The sequence below is a fragment of the Apteryx mantelli genome, chromosome 3 (assembly GCF_036417845.1).
Source record: "Apteryx mantelli isolate bAptMan1 chromosome 3, bAptMan1.hap1, whole genome shotgun sequence".
Classification (NCBI taxonomy): Eukaryota; Metazoa; Chordata; class Aves; order Apterygiformes; family Apterygidae; genus Apteryx; species Apteryx mantelli.
In genome coordinates, this window is record NC_089980.1 from 90,106,868 (window position 1) to 90,132,594 (window position 25,727).

Consider the following 25,727-nt stretch of genomic DNA (forward strand, 5'->3'; position numbering starts at 1 on the left):
CTGCCGGGGCCGGCCGTGCCGCGGAGCGGCGAGCAGCGAGCAGCGGCAGCGCGTCCCGGCGCCCTCCGGCCGGGAAACTTTTCCGCGGGCGCCCGGCAGGGGGAGAGGGGACAGGTAAGGGGCGCGGGCGCGGCGGGGCGGCCCCGCGGCCGAGGCCCGGTGCCGGTGCCGGTGCCGCCGCGCTGGGGGCGCCGCCGCGGGGCGGGGGCGAGCGCGGCCGTCGGGGCAGGGCCGGCGCCGCGGGCTTCCCGGTGCGGGCTCTGGCGGGGAGCGAAGCCGCCCGGTGAGCGGCCCCGACGGGGCTCCCGGCGGTTTCTTCCCGGCTTTCGCGGAGAAGCGTGCTCCTCTCCCCAAAAACTCCTGCTGGCAATAAAGAGCAGTAACGACATTGTAGCCGAAGTGCCTGAATGCGGTGTGTGTTGGAAGCTGGGGAGCTTTGTGCCGCCTCCTAAAATATATCCTTTATGAAGGAGTGCGGTGTGCTGCCTTGCTCTTCCTGCCTCAGGATGCCTGCGCGAAATAAGGCTCTCTGTTATATATATATATATCTGCTTGGGGGATTATTTCTTAAGAAAGAGTGGTTTCTGGCTTCTCTTCAGGTGCAATCCAGCCTGCTCTTGCAATCGCGAACTTGGGAGGTAGCAGTACTTCCACAAAACCAGCTCGAGGCCAGAGTTTTCTCCCACTTGCTCGCAGTTTGCTTCACTGACTACAGTTATTGGATTCTTCTCTCTCACCCTCAACAAATAACAGGAGCAGATGAACCCTGAAATTAAGATTTGTTTTTGTATTTGCAGTTGTTTCTTAGCAAAGAAACAGCTACAAGCAACACAAAACACTATTTTTCCAACTGTAATATTTTACCACGTTTCCTTCAGCTGTTCTGTAAAGCTTTGGGTTGCATTTAAGCTGTCAATCACTTTATGGGCAAACATTTTATATAGCTGATCTCTTGTAATATTGAATCATAGAGCCACCTGGTAGTGTTATAAAGATGTCATTGATGAAATCTGGCTTCCAGAATTTGGGCTCCTTTCCATTTTGTTGATTAATGGGAATATGATTGTATACATGCAAGGAGAAATGTCTTCACTGACCACAGCAGAATAAGACAGGGTTTCCACGTCTGCAGAACTGTTGCTGTTCAGGCTTTCCACAAAGTTCTGTATGGTGCCAAATAACAAAGTAGCGTAAAATTTCAAGGGGGTGTTTTTAAGACAGTGTCTTGCCTGCAAAATAGCAAGTACACTGCAAATACCTATAAGAAGAATAGGTATTAAAACAGAAGGAAATGTGATACAATTAATTTTGAAGGCAAGTTTTGTTGAAGGAAAACCTTTTATGAAAGTTGAGAACACAGACTTTATTAAGGATTCTAGAAAAGGGTTGTTAGATGAAACTACATTTAATTATTTTATTAAGTCTGTAGGCTCTTCAGAGATGAGGTTGTATTTTATCATTTTTAAATGTGTGTACACTACTTTGCATAAATGATCTGTGCTCAGTGTCTCTAGGTGATAATGCAGTGCATGTAATTGGCCATGCCTCTGTCGCACAAAAAGTCTAGATGTAGTATTTATTGTATGGTGCACACAGTCGCAGTTTGTGATTTTTGTTACACTAAGAAACTAAGAGTATTTTGGCTCTTGTAGATAGAAGACTAATGAAAGTGATGCTGAACCAGTGTTGTGTGTGCTGCATGCTTCTGTGTGGCACCGTTCTGTACGTAAAGCCATATGACACTTGTTCCAGTAAAGCACAAGCTAGAACTGTACCTCAAACCCCAATCCCTCCAGCGAAGATAAATCATTTTGGCAGCCACGTTAGGACATCCTTGCTACCTTTTGCTATGTTTAGAGCCCCTGGGGTCCAGGAGTGCAGCATTTCATGACTCAGCATGCCATTTATGTGTTTGCATGCACAGCTAATGATACTAGTCTTCTGTAATATGGTAATCCAGTGTTGTGGCCAGGTGTACTGTGACAGCCCAAGCCTCTGTGTTTATTTCTGTGTTGGGAAATGAAGTTCATGTCACATGGTTAGTTACATGGGAATACATTTTCTTCCAGAGGCTCTCCTGCATCACATAAACTCATTTAAGCTGGATTCTGTAGGGTTCAACTGTAGTTCATTAACATAGTTTTAAAACACTTGTGAAATATGCACAGTAGCTGCTTTCTCTTTTATTCATTTAGAAGTTGAACTGTAGAAAAGACTGAGCTTGTGCTTCACTTTGTCCTTTTTATTATATAACAATATATAATACAGAAACACTCTATTATTATTTGGCCAATACTATTTAATATACAAGAGCCTTACTCTAATTTTCCCAAGTGTTAGCAATCTACTGTGCCAAAATTTTAAAATTTTCTGACTGCCTTTCTATATTCTTGTCTCCTAGCCCTAAAAGAGCTTAAAAAAAAAGAATTATTGTTATTAGTTTGGCATGAATACCCCATATTCTTACAGTTCATCAGTTCTGATTCAAATTGAAAAAAAAACCTGTAATGCTTTTTCTTATCAGATATTGTCTAGAGGAAAAAATAGATAGCATCTTCAATATTGGTTTTGCAACCACAGAGGATTGCATTATGTATTTTACAGTGATAAATGAGCAATCATTCAGGTGCTGTAATCTGTGTATAGTAAGCTGGTCTTTAAATATTTAAAGAATAAATAATAGCAGCTTCCTTGTATGCAGCGCTTCTAATGAACCTTAAACTATTCTGTGTTGCTGTGTTGTTTTTTTTTCCTTCCCCACTCCCACTTTTTTCCACTTCTTAAAAAGATTACTAGGGATTTAAGCAAATTATGAGTAGACTCGCTCCATCCTAGCTGCATCCAAACAAGGTCAGTGAATTGAAAGTTCTATTAAAAGCCTCCTGCAAAAGCTTTTCCACTTTGCCGAAAAGAATTGTGCATAGCTTGCAGCAAGAAGACAGAAGTCAGGGCTCGCTGGGTGATGAGGACAACCGCTTAGCAACCTCATGCTGTCGGTGGGCCATTCACATTAGCCAGTGACTTCAAAGTAAAAATGGAATTGGGGCATCTCTAATGCAACAGCTGACTGAAGGGGATTTTTGGTTGACAACCTTTGAACGTAGGAGCCTAAATGCTTGCTGACAGCAGAGTTTTGGCCCAGAAAAAAATCCCACTTGGCTGCTGCTTTTCCTTGGTGCTGCCCTAAAGGCACTGAAATGACACGGATGCTTGGAAGTGCCCCAACTTTGAGCTTTCCCAGAGCAATTGCTCTCTGCAAAAGTTTCACTTAATTTGGGTGCTTTGCGGGTGCAGGTCCAACTCAGTAATTGCAGCCTGGGCAGCCACACTGGTGCCAGAGTGACTGGAAGGGCTCAGTTCAACTGCTTCTCTTAAGGCCTAAGGTGCTTTACCTCTAAAGTGATATAGTGTGTATCGGTAGTGCTGGTCTCAGAGGCAAGACGTGAGGTAGGTTCCTTCCTCAAGGAAGTTCAAGTCCATTTTCCCTGCCTCACGAGGGTGCCCCAAATGACTTGCTTTCAGCTTGTGCAGGTGGGCCGCATCCTGCCCTTCTTGCTGGAGCCATGGTGGTGTGCAGAGAAGAGACAAGTCTGCCCCGTGCTGCACCACCACGCTTGCTTTGGGTGCAGAGGAGACTGGGGAGCCTGAGGCTCAGCTCCCAGCGCTGCATGCTTGCTTCATGGTAAAGCATCCCTTGGTAAACATCCTGCTTTGTTCTTTGAAAAACATTGCCATCGTCTCAGGAAGGGATTCTGGCTCCGCGTGGTTGGATGTTCCTGTTGGAAGGTCTGTGTGTGAGGAATAATTTCAGAGACACATCTGTCTTCAGTGTTTTTTTTTACCTGAAGTAGCTTCTTAGCTGGTATCTAAGCTAGGCTTCTCAATTTCATTGGGCAGAATAGCTACTTAGCTTTCTAGGTATATAAATCTTGTTTACATTAAGTAGCTTAGAACAAAAGTCCAGAAGACATCATTGTGATCGTCTAGTCTGGCTTCCTGTAGAATAAAAAATAGGTCCGTAGCAAATCAATTCCTTCTTGAATGATACCAGATTTATATTAGGCATTAGACAGCATCCTGACTTCTTAAATTCCCAGCAAAGGCAATTTTTAAAGCCATTCCACTAATTAATAACCTTTGCGGTGTATGCTTGCATACTTTTGTAATCTGAATATGTCTAGTTTTATAGTGACTGATTATCTTTCTATCTTTATCTGCTGGATTGAGTAGTCCTCTTCCTCCTCCTTCTTCCTCCTGTTTTTGTTCCCTATAATAGATGTTACGGTTTGTGGTGATATTACCGTAGTCTTCTCTACATTGAACAGAACTGCATTTCATTAGGAAAATACTGTTTTCCAAAACTGTAATTATTGTTCTCCCTAGGATATATGAAGCATATGGATAAGATATATAGGATATATGAAGTCATATGAAGTAAGCCAGGATACAAGCTTATGTTGTTAGTTATTGTCCTACTAGTGTCCCATTGCTGTATGCATGCTTTGAGCCTAGAGTAATGCCAAGGTCAGTTCATTGCTCAAAATAGCTTGTTTATCTGCCCATACTTGTCTATAGGTACATAGCCATACCTGTCTGTAGGTGCATACCTCCTCCGTGCACTGTATGAGTTAGACAATCAAATCCTTAATTGTAAGCTGGTGTTTAAGTCCCTTCGGGTATCTAACCCTAAGTGAACAACTGATGAAGGACAGTAGCTTGCGGGGAGTGTGCTACTTAAACCACCATTAAGAGAAATATGTGTCATTAGTAGGGCACACAGCAGATTTCAGAGATGTAATGGGAAATTGAAGGGATACTGTAATGGATTTGCTGAAGAAAATGTTACGGTAAGTTAGGGGAAGTATTTGCTAAAATTAAGGAGCAGCTTGTATTTGTACATCTAACTGATGGCTAGACCACTGGTCACTGTCACTAGATGTAACTTGCCCATTGTCTAGATGGGTGGTCCTCAGAGGCAGTCACTTTTGAAGCCCTTGGATGTCAAGGCCGTCCTCCTTGGCTGGATATTCACATCTGACCATTGGGTTCCCCTCTTAGTTGCTGGAGCACCATCTTTGACTGCCAAGCCAGTCTATGGCCACTAGCTTATATATATATATATATAAACATCTATATTGCAGATGTCTAAAATTAGTGAGACAAATCCTGCTAAATCCAGCATCATCTTGTTTTGTACATAGAAGTGTATATTCTGTAAAGGAAAAATCTTCCTTTGTGGTTCCACATCTGTAGCAAACAATGTAGTTCATCTAAGCTGGCTACCTGATCAGTATGTGCGGCTCCAAGTCTTGTCAACGTGCACTATAAAAGTCCTGAGGGCTTTCTGGCTGAATACTTAGTGTAAGATAACTAAAGGATAGTGTATTCAAGGTCTGAATAGCTTTGCTTTTTGTCTTCAGTGAAAAGACTGAAGGGAGAGCTGCTCCCAGCATCGGGGTTTTTAGGGTGTTTTTCAAAAATTATTCTTCTGATTCAAACACAGAGAGTAACTAACACTCAGAGCTTCTCAGAGATGGGATAGAGTTGTCAATGGCAAAATGGGATGAAATCTAAATTTATTTAAGTAAATTATAATTTACATAATTGGTAATTCTTTGTGGGAATGCTGCAGTGTATGGAGAAAAGTCCATGGGGGGGTTCTGCATTTAAATTACCATTCTGTTACTTTTGGCTATTTTAATATACTGTTTATATGAAGTTTTAAATTGCTGGCTGCTATTTATTTTGGAGAATGTCTGTGAAATATTCCATTTACTGCTTTGAAACTCCAGCAAACTTGTTAATTTTATCACTTTCTGATTAACAGCTTAGTTCTTTCAGAAATGTTGTTGTCTTAATTAATTCCATGCAACTATACATTGCCTCTCTAGTGGTGTATGTTGATTTTTTTATTTTTATTTTTTCTTGCTCAGCACTTCATTAGTTCCTGATGAAGACAGTGGGGTGTGTGGCAGGGTAAAACATCCAGAAGTGTTTCAGCAATTCAGCCTGTATCAGCAAGGTATGTCCTCTGTCTGAGTTGGAGGATGTTTTCCATGCATCTCTGGGTCCAGCAGCCTACAGTTGTCAATTTTGTTTCGTGTTATTCTGAATATGGTAGTCAAATAACAGGGACTGTGCTCTGCAGCCAGGGTCTGAGACAGACTTGTGTGAGGCATGCTTTCTTTTCCTCGAGCAGGTGGCAGAATAGAAAGTATTCTGACATTTACTTGGGGAAAATACAGTTCTGCAAGTTTATAATCAAAGATACCTTCTTTAAATGCATTCTTCTGTTGAAGCTTGCCTGACATCACCGTCAAATTAAACTATAGGAATAACTGTTCATCGCAGATAGGATAGCTAAACTGGTGTTTCAAACAAGGCCAGAATCAATTGGCATGCTAACTTTGCTGGTTCATTTGACTAAGAAAATAAAAGCTTCTCAGTGCAGTGATGGTGTCCCATCTGTGTACTTATAAACTTGGAAATGCAGTGTTGTTGTAGGCACTTTGTAGATGGGCTCTCAGTGGAGGATGACTCACATTTAGTACCACAGCTGGCCTTTTTTGTTTGTTTTCTTTCTTCCCCATGCCTGCAGTATATGAATGGCATAATTACAGTGACTGCTTTGAAGCCCTTGAGAGTCTAAAATGTGAAAAATGTGAAAGGCCTTATGTAGCACTAAATACCTAACAAAATAATTTTTGTACTATCCTCATGTCGATACATACTCTCTGCTCTGTTTAGTACTTCATAACAAAAAAAATTGCCAATAATTTTTGGTTTCCAACTCTTAGAATACTTTCATGATAAAAATAGGTAAACTCTTCTCTTTCTGCCTGTAGTTCACTAGCAGCAAGCATGCCTGCTCTTCACTGTAGCCCTGAGAAGCCATTTCCATTTAGCAGTAGTTTTCATCAGTGTTTCCAGAGAGTTTGTTGTTGCCTGAATCAGCCTCTAAAATGCACTTTTGTCATTTGCAGCCATCTCCCTTAAGTAGCTCAGAAGAGTGTCATGTTGATGAAGTTATATTCCATGCTAACATTCGCCTTTCTTATTTGTCTTTCTTCTTGTCCTGATAGAGGGATGTTCTCTACAGCCTGGGTGATGCTGCAGTACAGTACTTTATTGTAAAAGTTCTCATTGTGCAAAATTACTGAAATAAATGGGAATTTTCCATACAGTGGTTTTTCGAGATAGATTTCAAATACAAACAGTTATAAATATAGGAAAATTTTTCCATGGCTTTGATTTTGTATATAATGACTCTGTATCTGTGTTCTAATGGTGTTTTGTTCCTCCCAAATTATTTTGACCCATCTTGTCATAAACAGACATTTTACAGCAATTCTATGAGCTGAAGTATAGGTTGACTATGAAAGCTATAAGGCAATTGAAAATTGAATATAGATTTTGTGAAATTTTGTCATGCAATGGGCCTTTTACATGGTAATAGAAAGTAGGTTATAGTATAGGCCCACAGTGTTTTTATTTGTGGCATGCATGAAGCTTCCTATGTAACATGTCAGTCATGATCTCATTCAACACACTGAATTTTTTGTAGAAATTAGGATGTTTATGAGAACTGGTTGAAGCAAAATTTTGGTACTAGAGTAGAAGTATTAACAATAGTCAGAAATTGGGACAGTGTTATCAGTGATTCTATTAAAAAAAAAAAAACTTCTGCAGCTGACTTTGACAGTGCAATGGAAATGCTGAATGGATTCAGAACAGAAGGTCTGGGAACCATATGTTTGTTTTGCACCAATTTTATCTTCTTTCAGCTCAAAAATCTTACCCTTTGGTCATAGCAATACTACCTACAATTCCTTACGCTCTTGCCATGCCTAGGTAACTTCTCTGTAGCAGATCCACTTCTGAACCCCCGTTGTCAAAGGGCTAAATCCTACCTCCAGGCAGGCTCCTACAATGGCTCTATTGGCAGAGAATAGTACAGGAATACCTTATTTTATTGCGCTTCACTTTATTGTGCTTCGCAGATATTGCTTTTTTTACAAATTGAAGGTTTGTGGCAACCCTGCGTCGAGCAAGTCTATTGGCGCCATTTTTCCAACAGCATGTGCTCACTTCATGTCTCTGTGTCACATTTTGTACATTGTTTTTTTAGACATAATGCTAGTGAACACTTAATAGACTACACTATAGTGTAAACATAACTTTTATATGCACTGGGAAACCAAAAAATTTGTGACTCGCTTTATTGTGATATTCGCTGTATGGCGGTGGTCTGGAACTGAACCCGCAATATCTCCGAGGTATGCCTGTAGTTTGGGTCAAGAGACAACAGCAGAGCTTATAGCTACAAAGTAGCTCATTCTTGTAATGCCGGTTCTTCCACTAAAGCTGGATATTGAGCACCTTTACTTCAGAAAGATGCCTTGCTCTTTAGCAATGTTATTTTTACTGGCCAGTGACATTCCTATCCCCATTCCCAAAGAGGGAAAGGTTTCCTCCTAACCTTTTCTTCTAAACTCTGCCACTCAGTTCTTTTGGATTGTATGGCTTTATTTAGCATTAGTAGTTTTGAATCATGGAATTAGTGTTGGGTTTTGGATAAACTTAAAGGAATTAAAGCTAGGAAATATGACATGGCTTTCCTCTATGAATCTTTGAGATATGACACAGTAAAAACAACACTGAAAGCCCTGCTGAAAGATGCTGGCTGCTTCAGTGCACCCATAGTACTTCTTTTAAGTATTGACTTCTGTGGCTCTTGGAAAAAGTAGCTGCATTTGATATGCTAGAGAAGTTAATAATTTAAATAGCAGATTTTTGTTAGTTTCCCTGCTGTTTTACCAGGAAAAGAAACAGACATCTAAAGACTTCAGTGGGTTTCAATTCTGATTACACTACTGATAGGCTCTAGTTTTGCATTTTCTACTGCTTCTAATCTCACATTGCAAAGTGTATTGTCACTTTAGAAGAGAGGCATAGAAAGCTATTTTTTATTTCTTTTATTCTGTTGTTCTCTTGCTTCTCAGTTGTTGTGTATTTTATTTTTTTCTTAAACACTTAGGAATATATTGAAATATGAAAAAAATAGCATGTTTACCATTACAAGTGTTAAACAATACAATTATGTGCTCAAAGCATGGAATTATATGAGGAGAACTTCGAATGTTGTAAAATTGATCTGTAAATGCCTTTTGAAAAGTATTTTGCAGGATGACTTATTCACTTCAAGTTCTATTAACATAATCTGTATAAAGCTGCCTATAAGCTATGTAGTCTTCCTTGTACATGACAGCTTTTTGCCTGTCATTGGAGTAGGAAAGAACATCCCACATAATACTTGGGTTTCCCTTTCTGTGATGTTTGGGGATGTATTCTGTTGTCTTCGGGGACAAAGCAGCTTTGCTGTTGTCATTAATGATAACAGAAAGGAAAAGGAGGAAAAGGAAGGTGGATCAACAGAAATCCTGAGTGGAAGTGAGGAGGAAGTGAACAAGGGACGAGTGTTCATTGCCTCTTCTGGTTCAAGAACGAAGTAGGGCATTAAATGAGACTGGTAGGTGGCAGATTCAAAACCAACAGATGTTACTACTTTCTCTCCAGTGAGTTGTTAAGCTGTGGAAACACTTGTCACAGCATGTTTTGGATTTTGTGTAGGTGTTCACATGGATCCAGGTGCAGTTGGACCTGCAGGGTTCATAAATGCAAAGACATGATCTTCAGCTGAATGAATAAAAGGTTTGATCTTGGAATCACTGGGTTGAGTTACCTGGGAAATTGAATGATTGCAATGCAGTCTGTGGCTTTAGACAATAAAAGTTTTGCTGGGGTTTAACTGCTGAAAATCATTTTATAAGTAATACCTCTTTTCTTCACTTATCCAGATCAGATAAAACTACAGATGACACAGCCAAAGTCAAGACAACGTGTGAACTGATGAGAAACGGCATTGCCTTCTGAGAACATTAGCTTCCTAGTTGCCTGAGATCTTAAGCGCAACATCACTACCGAAAGAGACCATGACATTATATGATCATTGAGCAGAGGTTGCAAGGATGGAAAAGCAAAGGACCCCTCTAGCTGTACTGCATAAATAAAAATAATAATAATAAAGATTCAGCTGAATCAAGAAATTAGTCCAGCCATGGGAGAAAATGCAAGTTTTTGGGAAAGCCTGATATATGCACATCCTACCTGCACAACTTGGAAGCAAGAGGCAGAGGGATCTATCTACCATCTAGCTAGTATTCTCTTTGTTGTTGGCTTCATGGGTGGAAGTGGATTCTTCGGGCTACTCTATGTCTTCAGTTTGCTTGGACTGGGCTTTCTCTGCTCTTCTGTTTGGGCTTGGCTGGATGTCTGTGCTGCTGATATATTCTCCTGGAACTTTATACTGTTTGCTATATGCTTCGTACAGTTCATTTATGTTACCTACCAAGTTCGGAGTGTGTCCTTTGACAAAGAATTTCAGGAACTCTACAGCGCTCTTTTTCAGCCTCTAGGAATTTCCTTAACTGTCTATAGGAAGATTGTCTTGTGTTGTGATGCAGAAGTGGTTACTTTGGAGAAAGAGCACTGTTACGCTGTGCAAGGAAAAACACCTATTGATAAACTGTCCTTGCTTGTATCAGGCAGGTTTGTATCAGTTTGTTCTGACTTGCTTACTGTAGATATCTTTTTCTTTTTTTTTTCCCCTTCTTGAAAAGGAAAGCAAGAAATGCCTAATTTGTGTATTGTTTGTTCATTTTCCAGTAGAATAGATTAAATATTAATGCATGTAATAAGTATTAACAGGCTAAATACACTTGTCTAGGGGACAGCACTAACATGGCAACATTAAGCACAAAATCTGTAATAGCTTAAAGAAGAGGATTTTAAATCATCATTCTTTTTCAGACCATTGTATCATAGCATTCCAGGTTACTCAGATAAAGGGAACGTAAATGTGTGCCTCGGTCTTCACACTGTTTTGCAATCTATCTATTGCCTAGCTAACACATCTTTCTTGTTTTTCTCTGCTAATATAATCTGAAACAGGACTAAAATGTAGTTATGAAACTGAATATACTGAGGTAAACTGTTTAATAGAGTATCTTGACTGTGGCTGCTTTGTGAGAGGTGGGGGGGGGAGAGAAGGAATAAGGAAGAAAGAGGAGGCCCAACAACCCCCTTCCATTACAATGAGGCGTAGTCAAACCCTACCAGGATTTGCATAGTTGAGGCTACAGTTACTGTGGCCCCTAGGAAGGCCCTGAGGCAAAATAGCCACCTGCCTATGCTCCCTGCTTACTGGAGACCCTTCTAGCAAGCCTCAAGACAACCCTGCTGGTGCTTTTCAGAGGGGAAGTACCCACTTACTTACTGTATAGAAATGGTCCTGGACCTCTGCGTAACCTCTTGGTCTCACCACCACAGGACAAATTGGATAGCCAGAGATGACAACCAGGGTTTGTCTTTGATGGTTTTGATGAGATGCTTTCTAGGTGCATTTTGACAGGTGCATGGACAGAAGAAACTTGCAGGCAGCTTGAAACTCGGCTGACTTAGGAATACCTGTAATGAACAATATGGATTTTATGTAGTTAGCCCTACAGACACCCTAGTCTGACACATTCTTGGGAGCTCTCTAGAAAGTACCATCCGGAGGTTGCCTTTGGCTATAGCTGTACTGAGGGAGAGGTGTCCATCCATCTACACGCCCAGACATTTAATAATGGCGCAGGGAGTTACTGCTACGTTATTTTTGTGCACGAGAGGGCTGCTTCCTGTGCTCTTGGAAGAAGCATTAATCTCAGTCCTGAGCAGATGTAAAAAGGGGGCTCCCACAGCTTGTTTGTTTCCTTTTAGGTCATGAGGTTCAAGTGTACATTTCCTGCTCATGTCCCCTCAAACTTAAATATGATCAAAAGTATACAGGAAAATTTTGGGTGGCATCTGCAGAAGGCCACAGGAATCCCCTACCTCCATGCTGTTCCTCTGGCTACAGACACAGTCCTGTGGCAACGCAACTCCTGTTAAACATTGAGAGAGCCCAACATAATACTTGCCACATGTATCAGGAACTCCCATATCACACTGTCTGCCTCTGCCACTTTGTCCCCTCTAAAATGTGTATTTGCCAAACCAGAACATGTATGCTATGGCTTTCCAGCAAAGGAGACAAATGGGGTTCTGCGCATTGCTCTTTCAGCATCCCAGTGCATGCTAGCCTTTTCTTGACAAAGCTTGCACGTGGCTGCACAGACCTGCCCCAGGTAGGATAATATGGCTTGAGTAAGGCCTGAAAGGATTTGAATTCCTGTTGCACAGCTGTTTTGTAGTGTCATTCAGCTAGTCTGATCCAGCTGTGTGCAAAAACATTACATAGTTAGGATACTGTTGGCCAGTGATTACTTTTTGCTATCAAAGCTGTATTTAAACTCCTCACATATTAGAAATAACACATTCTTGTTGCAGTCCTTGCTACTGTACACATAGTACTAACAAATTAACACATCTTATCTTGGTAGGATCAGAGTCACAGTTGATGGAGAGTTTCTGCATTATATTTTTCCTCTTCAATTTCTGGATTCTCCTGAATGGGATTCACTGAGGCCCACAGAAGAGGGTATTTTCCAGGTAAAAGTGGAGGGTTTTTTTACGATACTACAGAAAGCTCTTCACGTATTAATCAGTGTAGAAATAACTTCATTTATTTATGGGTTTAATTTGTGAAATTATACAAACATTTGGCCTTCCAGTATTTTGGGGAGGGAAGTCCCCTTTCCCACTAGACTGGTTATGCCACTTGGATCTTCTTTCTGTTTGCTTTTGTGTTGTTACAACAATCTTGGTTTTTCTAAAAGCTAATCTCATAGTTAGACTACGCTTGCATTTTTCTGAGTGTACTAAAATCCAGACCCAGGAGACCACACTTGCAGGAGGTGGGTAGAAGTTTGTGCTGAAGAGACCTACAGGAGGCGAAATTCAGAGCAGGCCAGCTGGGGAAGTTTGTGCCTGGGGTACAAGTTAGCGTAGGGAGGCAGCGTGAAAAATGGTGTCCATCTGGGTCGGCACCCTGTAATCCACGAGCCCTTGCAGTGGTGTCACTTGACTGAGGTCAGGATGACAAGCTAGCTCCTGCTTGTGGCAGATCCAATGTCTCATGTCCCAAGGGGAAATGGCATTTGTAGACAGCTTTATTTAGATCTGCCTTCCCAGTCTGAGCTGCAGAGAGCAAAGCAGGTGCGCGGAGCCAGATTTGGGGCATGCTGTTAGCCTGTGTCCTGGCTTAGGCTGCTGCTGCCAGCGTAGACATTCATAGTTGTCATTGAGGCTGACAAGATTGTCTTTGGTGCCCATTCCCAGTCTTCCTTCTCACTTGTCTTTTGCATGCAGTAGATCTCACAGAGATCTCTAGCTGGATTAAATGGCTTTAATTGCAGTAGAAACAAAGACGAGAGAGTGTATGTTACAGACAGCATAAGTGACTGCTGAAGAGAGAGAGAGAGAAAGGGAGAGAGGGTTTTTGAGCAAGGACAGCAGCAGCAATATCACTGATCATCATCTAGCTAATTTTAATTTTCTGTTCTATAGGTAACACTTACAGCAGAGACAGATTGTCGATACGTGGCCTGGAGGAGAAAGAAGCTGTATTTGCTGTTTGCTAAACACCGTTTCATCTCACGCCTGTTCTCAATTTTAATTGGGAGTGACATTGCTGAAAAACTATATGCCTTGAATGACAGAGTGCAAGTGGGAAAAGGATTTAGATATGACATTCGGTTACCAAACTTCTACCATGTTTCACTTCCAGAGACACCTACAGTGCAGCCCTCTCAACACCTACAGAGAAATTCTCCAAAGCGGAAGCTAACAGGTGTTACAAATTGTGACTCCTTCAGGAAACAATAGTAAAAAGAAAAATTCTACTGTAATCATTCCCAAAATTGATGGGGAAATACAAAATGAAGAAGCAGAAGAGCAGAAAGATGAAGCAGAATGAGACCTAGTGAAGCCAAATTTGACTGAAAAGTGCCATTTACTTTAGTTGAAGTAGCTTGAATTCTTCCCCTCCCTGTAGAGCCAGCTGGTTGGCTTGTACATTTTGACTAATTGTGCAATATGTTTAGTTTCTGTTGATTCTTTTGTTGACCTTGTTACTTTTGGAGGAAAACAAATCATAGTAAGTTGAAATTTTATTGTAATTGTGGTAGCCTCTACGTTGTGCTTGAAAAAGGGAAAAAAAGCACAGTATTTGTGATCATATGTTCTCAAAAATACTTGTCATAAAGAAGTCAGTTTTATCTTAAAACAACAAGTACGTTGTGTTCAAAATATAGCAACTTACTTGTAACATTCATATTTATGCCACATGAACCTTGTCTCAATTAACGTGGAGAATATTATAGAAAATGACTTAAAGTCACAGACTAATTTTCTTTTTTTTTAAGAAATGATAGATTTTGAAATGCATAGCAACATTCTTTAAAACAAAACAACAAATTCTGTCCCATAAGTGGTTGATTTCTCTCAGGCTATCCTAAAGAGACATTATGTGAAAACAAACATAAAGGTAATTGCTGGCATTAAAAAAGTAAAGCAGTCATAATTGCTGCAAATATATTTTAGGGAAATGGTTGTGTAGTGTTTCTAATAGAATGTAATGCTATAGTACCTAGATTTCCAAGGTGTAAGTGCCATTCATGACATGTACAATAAATACTGTTAATCCATCAACTGCCAAACCATTGGAGTATGTTTTACAACATCCTTTTTAGCCAGGTTTGTCAGGAAGAAGCTAATTAAGAAACAGCTGCAGCAACAAATACAATTCTTGTTTAGCTTCCACGGTCACTTCTCTGTGCCTATGAAATTCTTGATGTAAAATGCACTCTCTCTCAAATTCTGCAATGTTTTAATAAGGTATGGGAGCATCGGCTCAAGCTTTGGTAGGAGAAAGCTAGTTTTGAACCTTGAGGTCATTGTGCCTTTGGGGAGAAGTGTTTTGAATGTCTTTCCTAAATCACCTTCCTGCTTCTGTGCCTGAGGCATGCCAGTAATCAAAAAATAAGAATCATTATTATTTTATGAGACAATATTGCTGCTTGACGGATCGAGGTAGATCACATTTTTAATATTTAAAAATTGCTGGACTGTTTGGTAGGACAATTATTGCATGTTTGTGTATGTGCAGGTACACATAAGAGTTTAGATCTTTGGAGCTGTTGCTGGAGAACCTAAAATAATGATATAACCCCATGGCTGAAAGATAATCATGCAGTATATTTAACCAGGTTATTAGAAGTGATATGAAAACACCCATCTGAATGTCCTTCAGTGTAGAACAGATAATGTTGTACAAGCTATGCTTTTGTCTTCACGTCCCTTTCTCAGAGAGAGAAATCTGCCTAACTTAAGTTGCATAGGGTACTGTAACATGTAATGTGATAATCCCTAAATTGTGCTAATAACTCCTCCACATTATGTATTCTGTATTTGTTGCTTACTATGTGAAGTCCCTGAGCTACAAAGCTACTTTGTGTTGGTCAAAAGATAATTGAAAAAAATCATGAAAGGAAAGTTCATTGAGTGCTATTAAATGCAGAGACTGGCTCAGGAAATAGTTAAGACACAAACTGCCAGAGGTTGGGAGAATATATTAAGGAAGTATAACTGTGTGTGCCCTGTTCTTATACTTTTCATTAGGTTGCAGTTAGAGACAGGATAGAAGGCTAGGTGACCCTTTCGTATGACTTAGTACAGTTATTCTCATGCAACTTCAGCGATGGATTAGTATCATATCTTGTCTGTCTGTGGTGCTCAAATCCTGAGGTTGGTGAGAAATGCAAGTATTCAAAACTTTGCAAAAAATGCATAATCTCTCATAGGTGTGGCCAGTTGCATTGAATTTTACATTCCAAGCTCCACTTCATCCAACGAAGCTATTGCTAGTTCAACATTCCATTTTCTGAAAAGCTTTTACACTGTTTTTAACAGATGATTCAAAAATATCCACCCCCATCTCTCATTCTGATAAAATACCAAGAATTTACAAATTTCTCTTGCTATAATGAGGCTTGGATCAATATGAAGTTTATACTTAGTATTTTATGAGTTAACAGTCTAAAAACATAAAAAGATGGTATTCTAGATTTTAGAGTAATACAAAGCATCAGTTCATCCTCTATACTCTTTTCTGTGTTGTTGACTATATGTGCCAAATCCTTGTCCCGTGCGTGTTTATGAAAAAACTTGCATTAACTTAAATATGGACAGGATTTCATAAAGTAATATGATCACCTTGACCTTCCAAATAAGACCAAGGAATCCTGCCCACCCAATTTTTGTATCAAGTTTACATATTCTATTTAAGCTATTGCATACTGCTTAAAAAGATACCTGCTGTGGAGTGCTGGATGCTCTGCTATACACTTAGGTGATTTTTTTTTTTTTTTCATGACTAGTATGTGCCTTAGTTTCAGCCTAGCTTCCAACTATAGTCCTTTGTGATGCTTCTTCTGGTAGAATCAGTTACTATCAGAAATCTCTACTAGGACACAACTGACTCATTTTCTGAACATGCTCTTAGATAATCTTGTTTAGCTTTTGCTAGTATGCTTTTCAAAATTTGTGTCTTTTTTAAAATCATTTCCAGATTTTTAGCATCTGTTTCGATCATGACTAGTAGAACATTTCAGCTATAGAATTCAGGGCATATATCTACAATAATATATGTATACACAAAAAAAACTGGAAGTGAGACAGCAAGACTTCCCCCACCCCTATCCTTTTTTTTTTAATTGTGACAGCTCTTCTAAAATGTACTGTAAAATACGCTCTGGTATGTGACTCAGAAAATAGTATTTTGGGTGATCTGCATAATTTACCTAAGTAGTGAAGTACTCAGACTGATGTCAGTGAAACAATACAATTTTTTATACTATCACATACAGCCAGTCATAATCTATAGGTTAGTAAACGCTTTGAGCAAGATGAAGCTCTGATTTGAACATCATTCAATTTATGCTTACATTATTACTCAGGAATAACTATCAGTGAGGTGGTCAGGCTCCTTAATACTTGGTTTAAAAAAAGAGAATAATTGAGTCAGCACTGCTCTGTGAAGCGAGGACACTATCGTGAATCCTTTTCTTTATCTGCAGTGACTTTCCTTTAGTCACATCTTAGTCTTTGAACAGTTCCATTATCTTCTATGGGATTATGTCTAGATTTGGATACTGTTACAGGTGAGAGTGGCAGAATCTGGTGCATGTGGTTGTTTGCTCATTCATCTGCATCAGTCAATCCACCAGTGTTTGCAGATTGTAAATGTTGTGCTGGAATTGCCTTTCCAACCTGCAGAGGGGTTCAAATTTCATTTCACTGCACAAGCCAAAAAAATAAGTGGCCTAGGACAGTCAGAGAACAAAAAAGAAAGCAGCACTGAACTTCTTACAGGTTTTATAAAGGACAGGCTTATTTTAAACTGAAATTGTGGCAAATTAGTTTATTGGATGCCCCAATGTATTGTGAGATCTTCAAAGCTTGTCTTGCCTATTTATGGGCTTTGGTGGCAGGCTGACTGCAGTCTTTTGGCAGAATAATGCATGTCTGTTACATGCCTGAAATAAGCATAACACTGACCCTGCAATTCATTTGTAAGGTAGTAGTTGCTTAACAAGTAGTAGCGTAAGTACAGTTAATAGAATCCAAGTGTTTTTCACTCCAGCACACAACTCTGCTCAATACTGCAGAACCACAAGGGTGATAAACAGAGAGAATGCATCCCTATGTACTATTATAATTAATAATGCTGTGCAGTGGAAGTTGTAAGCACTTAGTGCAAGAGATTAGTTTATGTGGTTGCCTATGATAATAGGGGGTCTTGGTGACTGTGGAGGTCCATCAGTCCTACGTTTTCAGGAATTAATCGTCCTGCAACAAACCAGAAACTATGGCACAATGTGATCAAAGGAAACTCGGTAATAGAAATTATATATACATATAAAATCATCTCTGCTAAGAAAGAACTGGGAAACCTGAATACATGCTTGGTTGAATTTGTATAGCTTTACCACGCCTTGAAAAAGGCATATGCTTGCAGTAATTAAATAAAATGTTGATGCCACATTTCCAGCAAAAAAAAATCCTCCACAGTATTGAATTATTGTAAATGGTAAATATAATACATATTTAGACTCAACATACATAAAAAGTTAAAGTACAATGTTGTTTCACTCATATAAACAGATCTTGCAAATTATCTCTTAAAAATTCAACAACAAATCCATTACTGTCTAGATTGAAGAAGAAAACTATTTAAATAGAAGAAACAGAAGAGATCATCTATTTGCTGAATTCAGGGAAATTAACAGAACAAATTTTCTTCTTCTATTTCTGCAATAACTGAAAGCATACTTTTCGCCCAAAATGTTACAGAATTTTTTAATAGTATAAAATAGATACCAAGCTGATTTTGTAATCTCTTTTGAAAATACTTATTTGATTATATTAATATGCATACAAATATAATAGGTTCAGGTTTCCCAGGGGAAAGCACCTATTTTTTTTTGGTTTGTGTAATTCATGTTAACTTTTCTTTTGTGTAGATTTTTGTGTGTCTGCAGTTTCTCCTTAATTCTCTGCAGGGGGCAGAGGCAGTAAAAGCTGTAGTGTGCCTTCTATTGTACTGTTCAAGTTGTCAGAATTAATTGTTTAAAAAAGAAAAGGATGGCTGAGTAGTGCTTGAATGTTCTGGTATTGATAATCCACATTATTAATACCATAAATAAATAAACACAGAGGTGCTGAAGAACTATTTGCTAACTCACTCTGTTATTTTAACGTTTACGGTCTGCCTCCTCTGTTCGGTGTGAATCAAAAGAGTTAATGGAACTTACCCGTGTAAATAACGCCACCTCATCCTGGTGAATCAAACTGTGTAGGTGGAGCTCATAAGTGCGAGTGTGTAGGAGAAAGGCAGCACAAGCACGTCATGTGAGATGTCCAGGCGCTCGCGGAGGCTCAAGCAGCAGCTGGAACTTCAGGGAATGCTGGCGTCCGTCCGCGCAGGTTTGCAGCATTAGGCTTTGCATCCAGGGCCCAGACTAGCTCTGCAGATAGAGTCTGCCAGCAGAGGTTTTCGACCCCAATCGCCATTCTGCAAACCACGAGTGTTGTTAAATGTTAGCGTCAACCAGGAAAAAGGTGGGACATTCCCAAGAGCTTGTGGGAGCAGAAGGATATTCTAGCAGTTAGTCTTTTGCTGTGGGTTCCCAAAAATTCAGTCGTAAGCTCCACTGCAGCTTTTTACTTAAGGGATCTGTGGTGTATTGCGGGGATTGTACTATTTCCCTACTTTAGTGGGGTTTTTGAAGATAAATGTATTAAAGATGATTAAGACACTGAAGTCATATAAATAAACAAATGCAATAAAATGATGGTGGTAAATAACTATTTTAGCAGTGAATCTTGCAGTTTTTGTTTTATCTGCAAGTAACTCTCCACCCAAACTTGTCTAAAACCTGAGGCTTAGAACAGTTTTCTGGGAGTAACTTGTCAGGATACCTTAGGCTGAGAAAGACATTGAACCCAGAAATCCCATTTCGTGGCCAAGCGCTCTAACCAAGTGATGTTTATATAAAAGTGGGCAGCACCATCATCTTCTTTAGCAACTGCATTTTATAAGAGACTATCGAACTTGCTCAGTTCTGTGACAGGACGTGTTTGGGTCCCTGTCTTCAGGAAGGAACTGTGGGTTTATGATCCTAAGCAGATGGAAGCCTGCGTGCTGCCTGGGCTCTGTATAGGGGTGAGACACACATTTGTGTTTAGCATTTACTATTTGTAGGTTTTATTGGCTCATAAAAAGCATACAGGAAGATCTAGATACCCAACTCTGCATTTGGCCTTCTAGGGGCCAATCTTAGGACCTTAAGGACTTGGCTCCATGGGTGGGATACTGGCAGGTAAGCTATGGGATCGGTTTAACATACATTAGCTAATCCCCCGTATTTTCCCACATGTATTCTCTTACACTGTGATAAATGCAAAATGACTTCTCCCTCAATGAAAAGGAGGCTGTCCAGGTCACAGCTTCTAGAATGCACAAGTATGAACAGAAATAGTGTGCTGGAAATATGTTCTGTGCTTTGCTCATTTAATTTGTTCTGTTAAAATCTTTTACATTTTTAGTGAATCGAGTTGTAGCAGGTATTCTATTTTGCCCACAAATTTAGCTTAGAAAAAATAATTTGAATACTTATTTTGAATATGATGAAAAACTGTCCTGTTTCATTTATAGAAATGTAGGATTCTCTCAAATGACATTTTTAAACAGATCTCCCTAGTGAAGTGAATGGGAGTACTTCTTAAAAGCCAGGCATACAGCACAGCTCTTAGTGATTTTACTAGGTCTCCATTTTCTTGTTCACTTCTGGCTTTTCAATACACATAGTGTCCTTTCAGTATATGTTCATATTTAAAAAAATTAGTGAATAATTATAAGTAGTAGGAAAAATTACGATAAATACTGAAAATCTGAAATCAGATATGGAATATAAAACATTTCTATACTGTTTTTTTGGTTTTACAAATTCACAGTACTTTTCTCTTTACCATAATCATTGCCATTTTAGTTCTGAAACTGTGCTTTATAGAGTGGTATATGTATTTAAGCTAATATTAGATGCAAAAGCAATAACATATATATAGAATCTGTGTATGTTTATTGAAGTATGTATCGTTATTTTTAACGATATATTTACGATATAAATATAAATATAAATATAACGATATATATAACGATACTTTTATTTTGTTTGTTGCTTTTTTTCTCTACAAAACAAAGAAATATAATAAACATTCTTCAGTAGACTGATCTTATTCATTTGTTCAAATTTGAGGAAAAAGTTTTTTTTAATTCTTTGTTTGATTTTACTCTCAAAGATCATTCAAACAGTAGAAAGAAGCAGCTAAGGTGGGCCACATACCTCGGCACACATTTTTGATACAGTCAAGTACAATATGCAGACAAGAATGAAGTCCAGCATGTGAATCTGCAAAGCAACATAATTGAGGTGTACAGTAAAGGCAGGACCAGGCTTGCCAGAGCAATTGTTCAGTGTTGATTGCCATGGGAGCAAAGTATCCTTCTGAAATGGTAGAGAAAGCACTTAATGCCGTCAAGAAATGCAGTGTTCAAACTACTATCTCCATCAGCCAGGTTTATGCTCAAGAGAAAAATATTTCAAAGGCTCTTATTTAGGACTGCTAATCCTAACAAGCGCATAAGGTACTCCTGCTTGATCTTCAGGCTACATCAGCTGTGCACTTGCATAGGACTTGCGCATTCCTGGTTTGGTTTTTTGCTCTTGATCTTTGGTTCCCAGAATTTATTTTGTGTTACTTTTTTCACTGGTATCAGTGATCTGTTCCTTCACAGGATTTTCAGTTTTCTCCCCACCACTTTTGTTCTTGCTATCCTCTCTTTATACCCTTTTGCAAAAAGAAATTTAACTTAAAAATGTTATCTCATGCCCATTCTCAGTTCTTCTGAGCTAATCTGTTTACCTTTTCCTCCCCCTCAGAATGTGGAATATTTTCATTCTCAAATCCTACATGCTTTCTCTGTCACTTGTTTAAATAATTCCACAGACTCATCTTCTACCTCCCTCCACTTCTACTTTTTTCCTCCTTCCTTCAGTTATTTAAATTAGCTTTTTGAATCTTTCATTTATATTCCTTTTCCATTTCTGTCTATCCTTACAGAGATTTTAAACACTTGTCACTTAATTCCTTTTTTCCTCTTGAAATAAAATCACAATTACTTATCAATAAAAGAATAAAAATCCTAGAAAAATGTAGTTTTTAATCAGGCAAATATGCAAAGTCCTGGAAATTCAAGCCTAGCCTTCACTTCTCAAGAATAACCACTGGCAAATATTAAAATACACAGCTAAAAAAGACTAATATTGCAAGAAAATTTATTTATTTCAATTTTACCAACACCAGAAAGTACCCATACATTTACCATGACAATAGCTGGAATTCTTTTGGTTTACATGGGCAGTCACATGGACTAAGATAAATTCACAAAAATCTCTGCAGAGGGAGATTGTGAACTGTGGTTAAAATGGATTTACTTGAGGATTAGCACAGACAACTCTCATGATCATCCTGAAGCTTCTCTGTGTATGGAAGTTCTCCAAAACAGAAAAATCACAGCCAGTTAAAACAATGCTGCCAAATCCACTGTAGGGGGGACCCTTAAGGAATGGGATACCCCCCCAGCTACAGAACAGATGAAATGCAAGAGCACTGCTTATTACTTGTCTTCTACTTCAATGACATGTGAAGTAAGAGCTGCCTCATGTTAACTGAAAGCAATGTGTTGATAGTAACTTGAGTCCTTGACAATATTCCTCTGTTTCCAGAAATAAATAGGCCAGTTCTGGACAGACACCCTGTTATTCCCCGTTGTCATTATGGAGCTGGCACAACAGAACAGTGAGAGGTGCGCCATGACCCTCGCCTTACAAAATTCAACAGTTTTTATAGCAGGTCTCCATTTTTTTTGTAATCATGTGATTTAGGTAACCAATACTAGAACAAGCAGAGCAGGCACTTCAGACCACAGTCTCAGAAAATGCACCTGTGAGCAGATCATAGGTTTGCATATATTCATAGCAATCATTCACTGAGCAATCTCAAATAATGAACGTATAAATTAAATTGTCAGCATCACAGGTAATTGTCAGACTGATCACAAGTAATTCAGGAACAGAGATAATTGCTAAACGTGATTGGATAAATTGTTTACTGTGAACAGTTTAGATAACTTTAATAGCAAACAATTTTACTCTGCCCTTATATCTCTTGACTGTGTAGCCTTTGGATAAATATCTATGACAACCACTGCATCTGTTAAAACTTGGATATTTTGACAGATCATTTTAGAAGAAAGCTGGCCCCTGGCTCTAAGCTTGCAACAACCAATTATTATACTATCAGACAGACACTTAAAAGCCCCAAGATAGGATGTTTTATATCTTTGTCTCAAAAGGAGTTCAAAAAAGGATAGATTTTTTTGTATAAATAGGAGACACCCTCCCCATGGATAAGGCATTGGAAAAATTGCTGGACTATATACATTGCAATATATCAGAAAGTGACTGTTGCAGTATCTGAAGTAAAAATGCATCAGGACACATACACTGCTTAAATAGCCCCCTGGAATATTAAAGAATTGAGATAGCATTTATCATTCAGAATCTCTTCCACACAAACTTCCTTATAATAAAAAGTAATTCTCAATGATGCTTTTGGATAAAATCAAAATAAATATTTTTTTCTGTGAAAATGTGTAATGTTTCACAGTTATATAGCACATAATTTCAACATCTGGGATGGGACTCACCTCAGTGAAATGTTGTAGTTCTGAATTACACACCTAGGATTCCTCCGGTAAACAGAAACACACACTGCGAGAGTATTTCATCCCACTTCAGAAAGTTGTCAAACATACACAGGATGAATTACTTTCTGAAAGAGCCCCTTTGCATTGTCTGTAGAGGGAATTTAAGAGATTAGTTTAGATTAGGTACCTTTTCTCTTACAGATGTTGAGTACTTTTTCTGAAACTATACATGGAAACATGTCATATATATGTGTGCATATGTATACACATGTGTATATATAGATGGACATACCTATGTATGTGCATACACACATGTGTGCACATGCACACACACATTGATCTTACACACCAGAGACCTTGCCATCATCTCAAAGTAGCTGTGTCAGCCCAGAACATCTGGGACTCAGGGCTGCAGCGAGCAAGTATACAAAGCAGTCATTCTTTCTAGTCAAAATTTTGCCTGAAAAAAAGGCTGCAGAATTGGTAGCTTTCATTTGGAAGAGGCAAACAGCTTACACCACCTGCAATTTTATGAAAATTATTTTATAGATTGCTTAATTGTTGGGGCCCTTGCGGTGCTTCAGAACAATAATCTATATGAGATATAGAGCATGGAACTAACACTGTTTAGGATTAATTCCTTAGCACAACTTGCTTAGCATTAGTAGCTAAATTTGCTGAAGCCTTAGGCCTCAGGCTATAGCCACTGCTACGTGCTTTGAAGTAGTCCACCAAGGACACTGGTGCAGCTGGGAATGATACATCCTGAGAAAGTACAGATAAACTAGCAGAAGCCAGTGGGAACCAAGGTTAAGGGCTAGATAGCTTTGCTAAATAAGTAGCAAGGTACAAGGCATGACCGCTGCGTGCGTGATCGGTGCCATGATTGGCTACCTGTGACATAATCTGCATGGTGATTGGCCTAGCAAAGTGTACGACTGCACAAACATATATAAGATGGGCAAATTGCCGAATAAAGTTGGAATTGAACCTGCATTCTGTGAATGCGTATGATTCTTTCCCGTCACTCCCGCGGACCGCGACACTTAATAAAGTCTTTCAATAATCTACTGCATCTAACTGAGAAACAAGAGAGGTTAGGTTATATTGTCAAAGATCACAGAGCAGGTTGGCGGAGATAAGGAACAGAACTGAGTAATCTGCAATATCCATGTGACATTTTCTACTGTGGACCATTACTGTGGAGAATAACTAAAGAAATGGAGAAATAACTTGAGCTATCAAGAGTTTTATAGCTAAACAAGACAGAGAGAAAGTCTGCATCAATGAACAGCTGTAGTACCAATGCTTAGACCTACCTCTACTAAGGAAATGCATCAATTCAACACAAATCTCTAAGAATTGCTCTGGCTATTTGAAGCCAACTCCTCATAAATGTACAAACAAACAGCAGGCTTCAATCAACTTGTACTTTATTGACATATATAGGAGATTAACCCAACTAATTGAGTCTTCACAGTGGTTTAGCAGTAGATTATTAAACCAATTTAATTAAACCAGTGTATCCTTCTAGTGTGCAAGAGACCTTGAGTTAAGAGATGTCACATATATGACATTCTACTTAGAGAAGCTGTTATCTACAAAACTAAAAGTTATGTAAAATTAGTATCGCCACAGAACATTAGAGCATTATTAATGATAAGAATAAGATAATGATAAAAACACACAGCATTATTCATGCTCCATAGAGCATTGATATCTCAGTAGAACTATGTACTATTATCTTTACAAATTTGATGCAATCATTCTATTAGAGAAAGGTAGGTCTTTCCTCCCTGTTAGTGTGTGTCCCACAGTACAAGACCGGACCCCATCAGAGCTCTTCTTTGAGGGCCAAGCCATAGGGACAGTTCTCCAATCCACCCTTGTTTTTCTCTTTCTGCTGACAGCAGTACTAAATACTACCATCTAAGTTATCTACTCAGCCTTGGTTCTTATAGCTCTGCTGTGCAGCGGAAATTACATTTAATCAAGAATATACTGAAATATAAAGATACCAAGAGACTAGCTCTAATCAGGACAAAATTCTACTTTTTCACATGGCTGCAAATACAATTAGTTAAATTGTCAGATTTTCCGTGTCAACTGGGATTTTCAATATTGGACTAAACAACTACTGTTTGTCACCAAGGCTCCCCACAAAAACAGAAAAGACCTGGAAGGTAATGAGAAAAGTACAAAGACTTTATAAAAGACACAACTAGCACAGAAAATTGTATTTTTCCAATGCATAGCACTCTGTAACTTGTTTGAAAATGCTGACATGTCAGTCTAGGTTTGTATAGGAGCTGTCTGACAGGCTGCTTTGTGCTGCTTTTGGAAGCAACTTGGCCTT

General features: G+C 39.0%; 1 protein-coding gene and 1 long non-coding RNA gene across 6 annotated transcripts in view; one reads left to right on the forward strand and one right to left on the reverse strand.

The window, feature by feature from the left end:
* On the forward strand, positions 1-14,691 carry POPDC3 (popeye domain containing 3). The gene is made up of 5 exons (XM_067293921.1): positions 1-114; positions 5,934-6,022; positions 9,858-10,608; positions 12,483-12,591; positions 13,549-14,691. Exons 3-5 carry the CDS (start codon positions 10,118-10,120, stop codon positions 13,864-13,866), a joined length of 918 nt encoding a protein of 305 aa, XP_067150022.1. The 5' UTR covers positions 1-114; positions 5,934-6,022; positions 9,858-10,117; the 3' UTR covers positions 13,867-14,691.
* Positions 1,549-25,727, reverse strand: part of LOC106489705 (uncharacterized) — a 27,094-nt gene continuing 2,915 nt past the window's right edge. For 2 of the 5 annotated variants that reach the window (XR_010883791.1, XR_010883789.1), the window contains exons 2-6: positions 23,372-23,519; positions 20,946-21,011; positions 18,855-19,114; positions 11,336-11,526; positions 1,549-3,996 (exon numbers count right to left, since the gene is read on the reverse strand). This is a non-coding gene — a long non-coding RNA (uncharacterized lncRNA). Of the gene's footprint in view, positions 3,997-9,585; positions 9,661-11,335; positions 11,527-18,854; positions 19,115-20,945; positions 21,108-23,371; positions 23,520-25,727 lie in introns of those variants that run through there. The other 3 variants (XR_010883792.1, XR_010883790.1, XR_001293451.2) reach the window with 3 other exon arrangements.

Bases quoted from the DNA above. Each gene is read 5' to 3' on its own strand.
- POPDC3 (XM_067293921.1), top strand. From the start codon at position 10,118: ATGGGAGAAAATGCAAGTTTTTGGGAAAGCCTGATATATGCACATCCT. The intron at 10,609-12,482 runs GTTTGTATCAGT...TTATCTTGGTAG, and splicing joins TCCTTGCTTGTATCAGGCAG to GATCAGAGTCACAGTTGATG. The intron at 12,592-13,548 runs GTAAAAGTGGAG...TCTGTTCTATAG, and splicing joins CAGAAGAGGGTATTTTCCAG to GTAACACTTACAGCAGAGAC.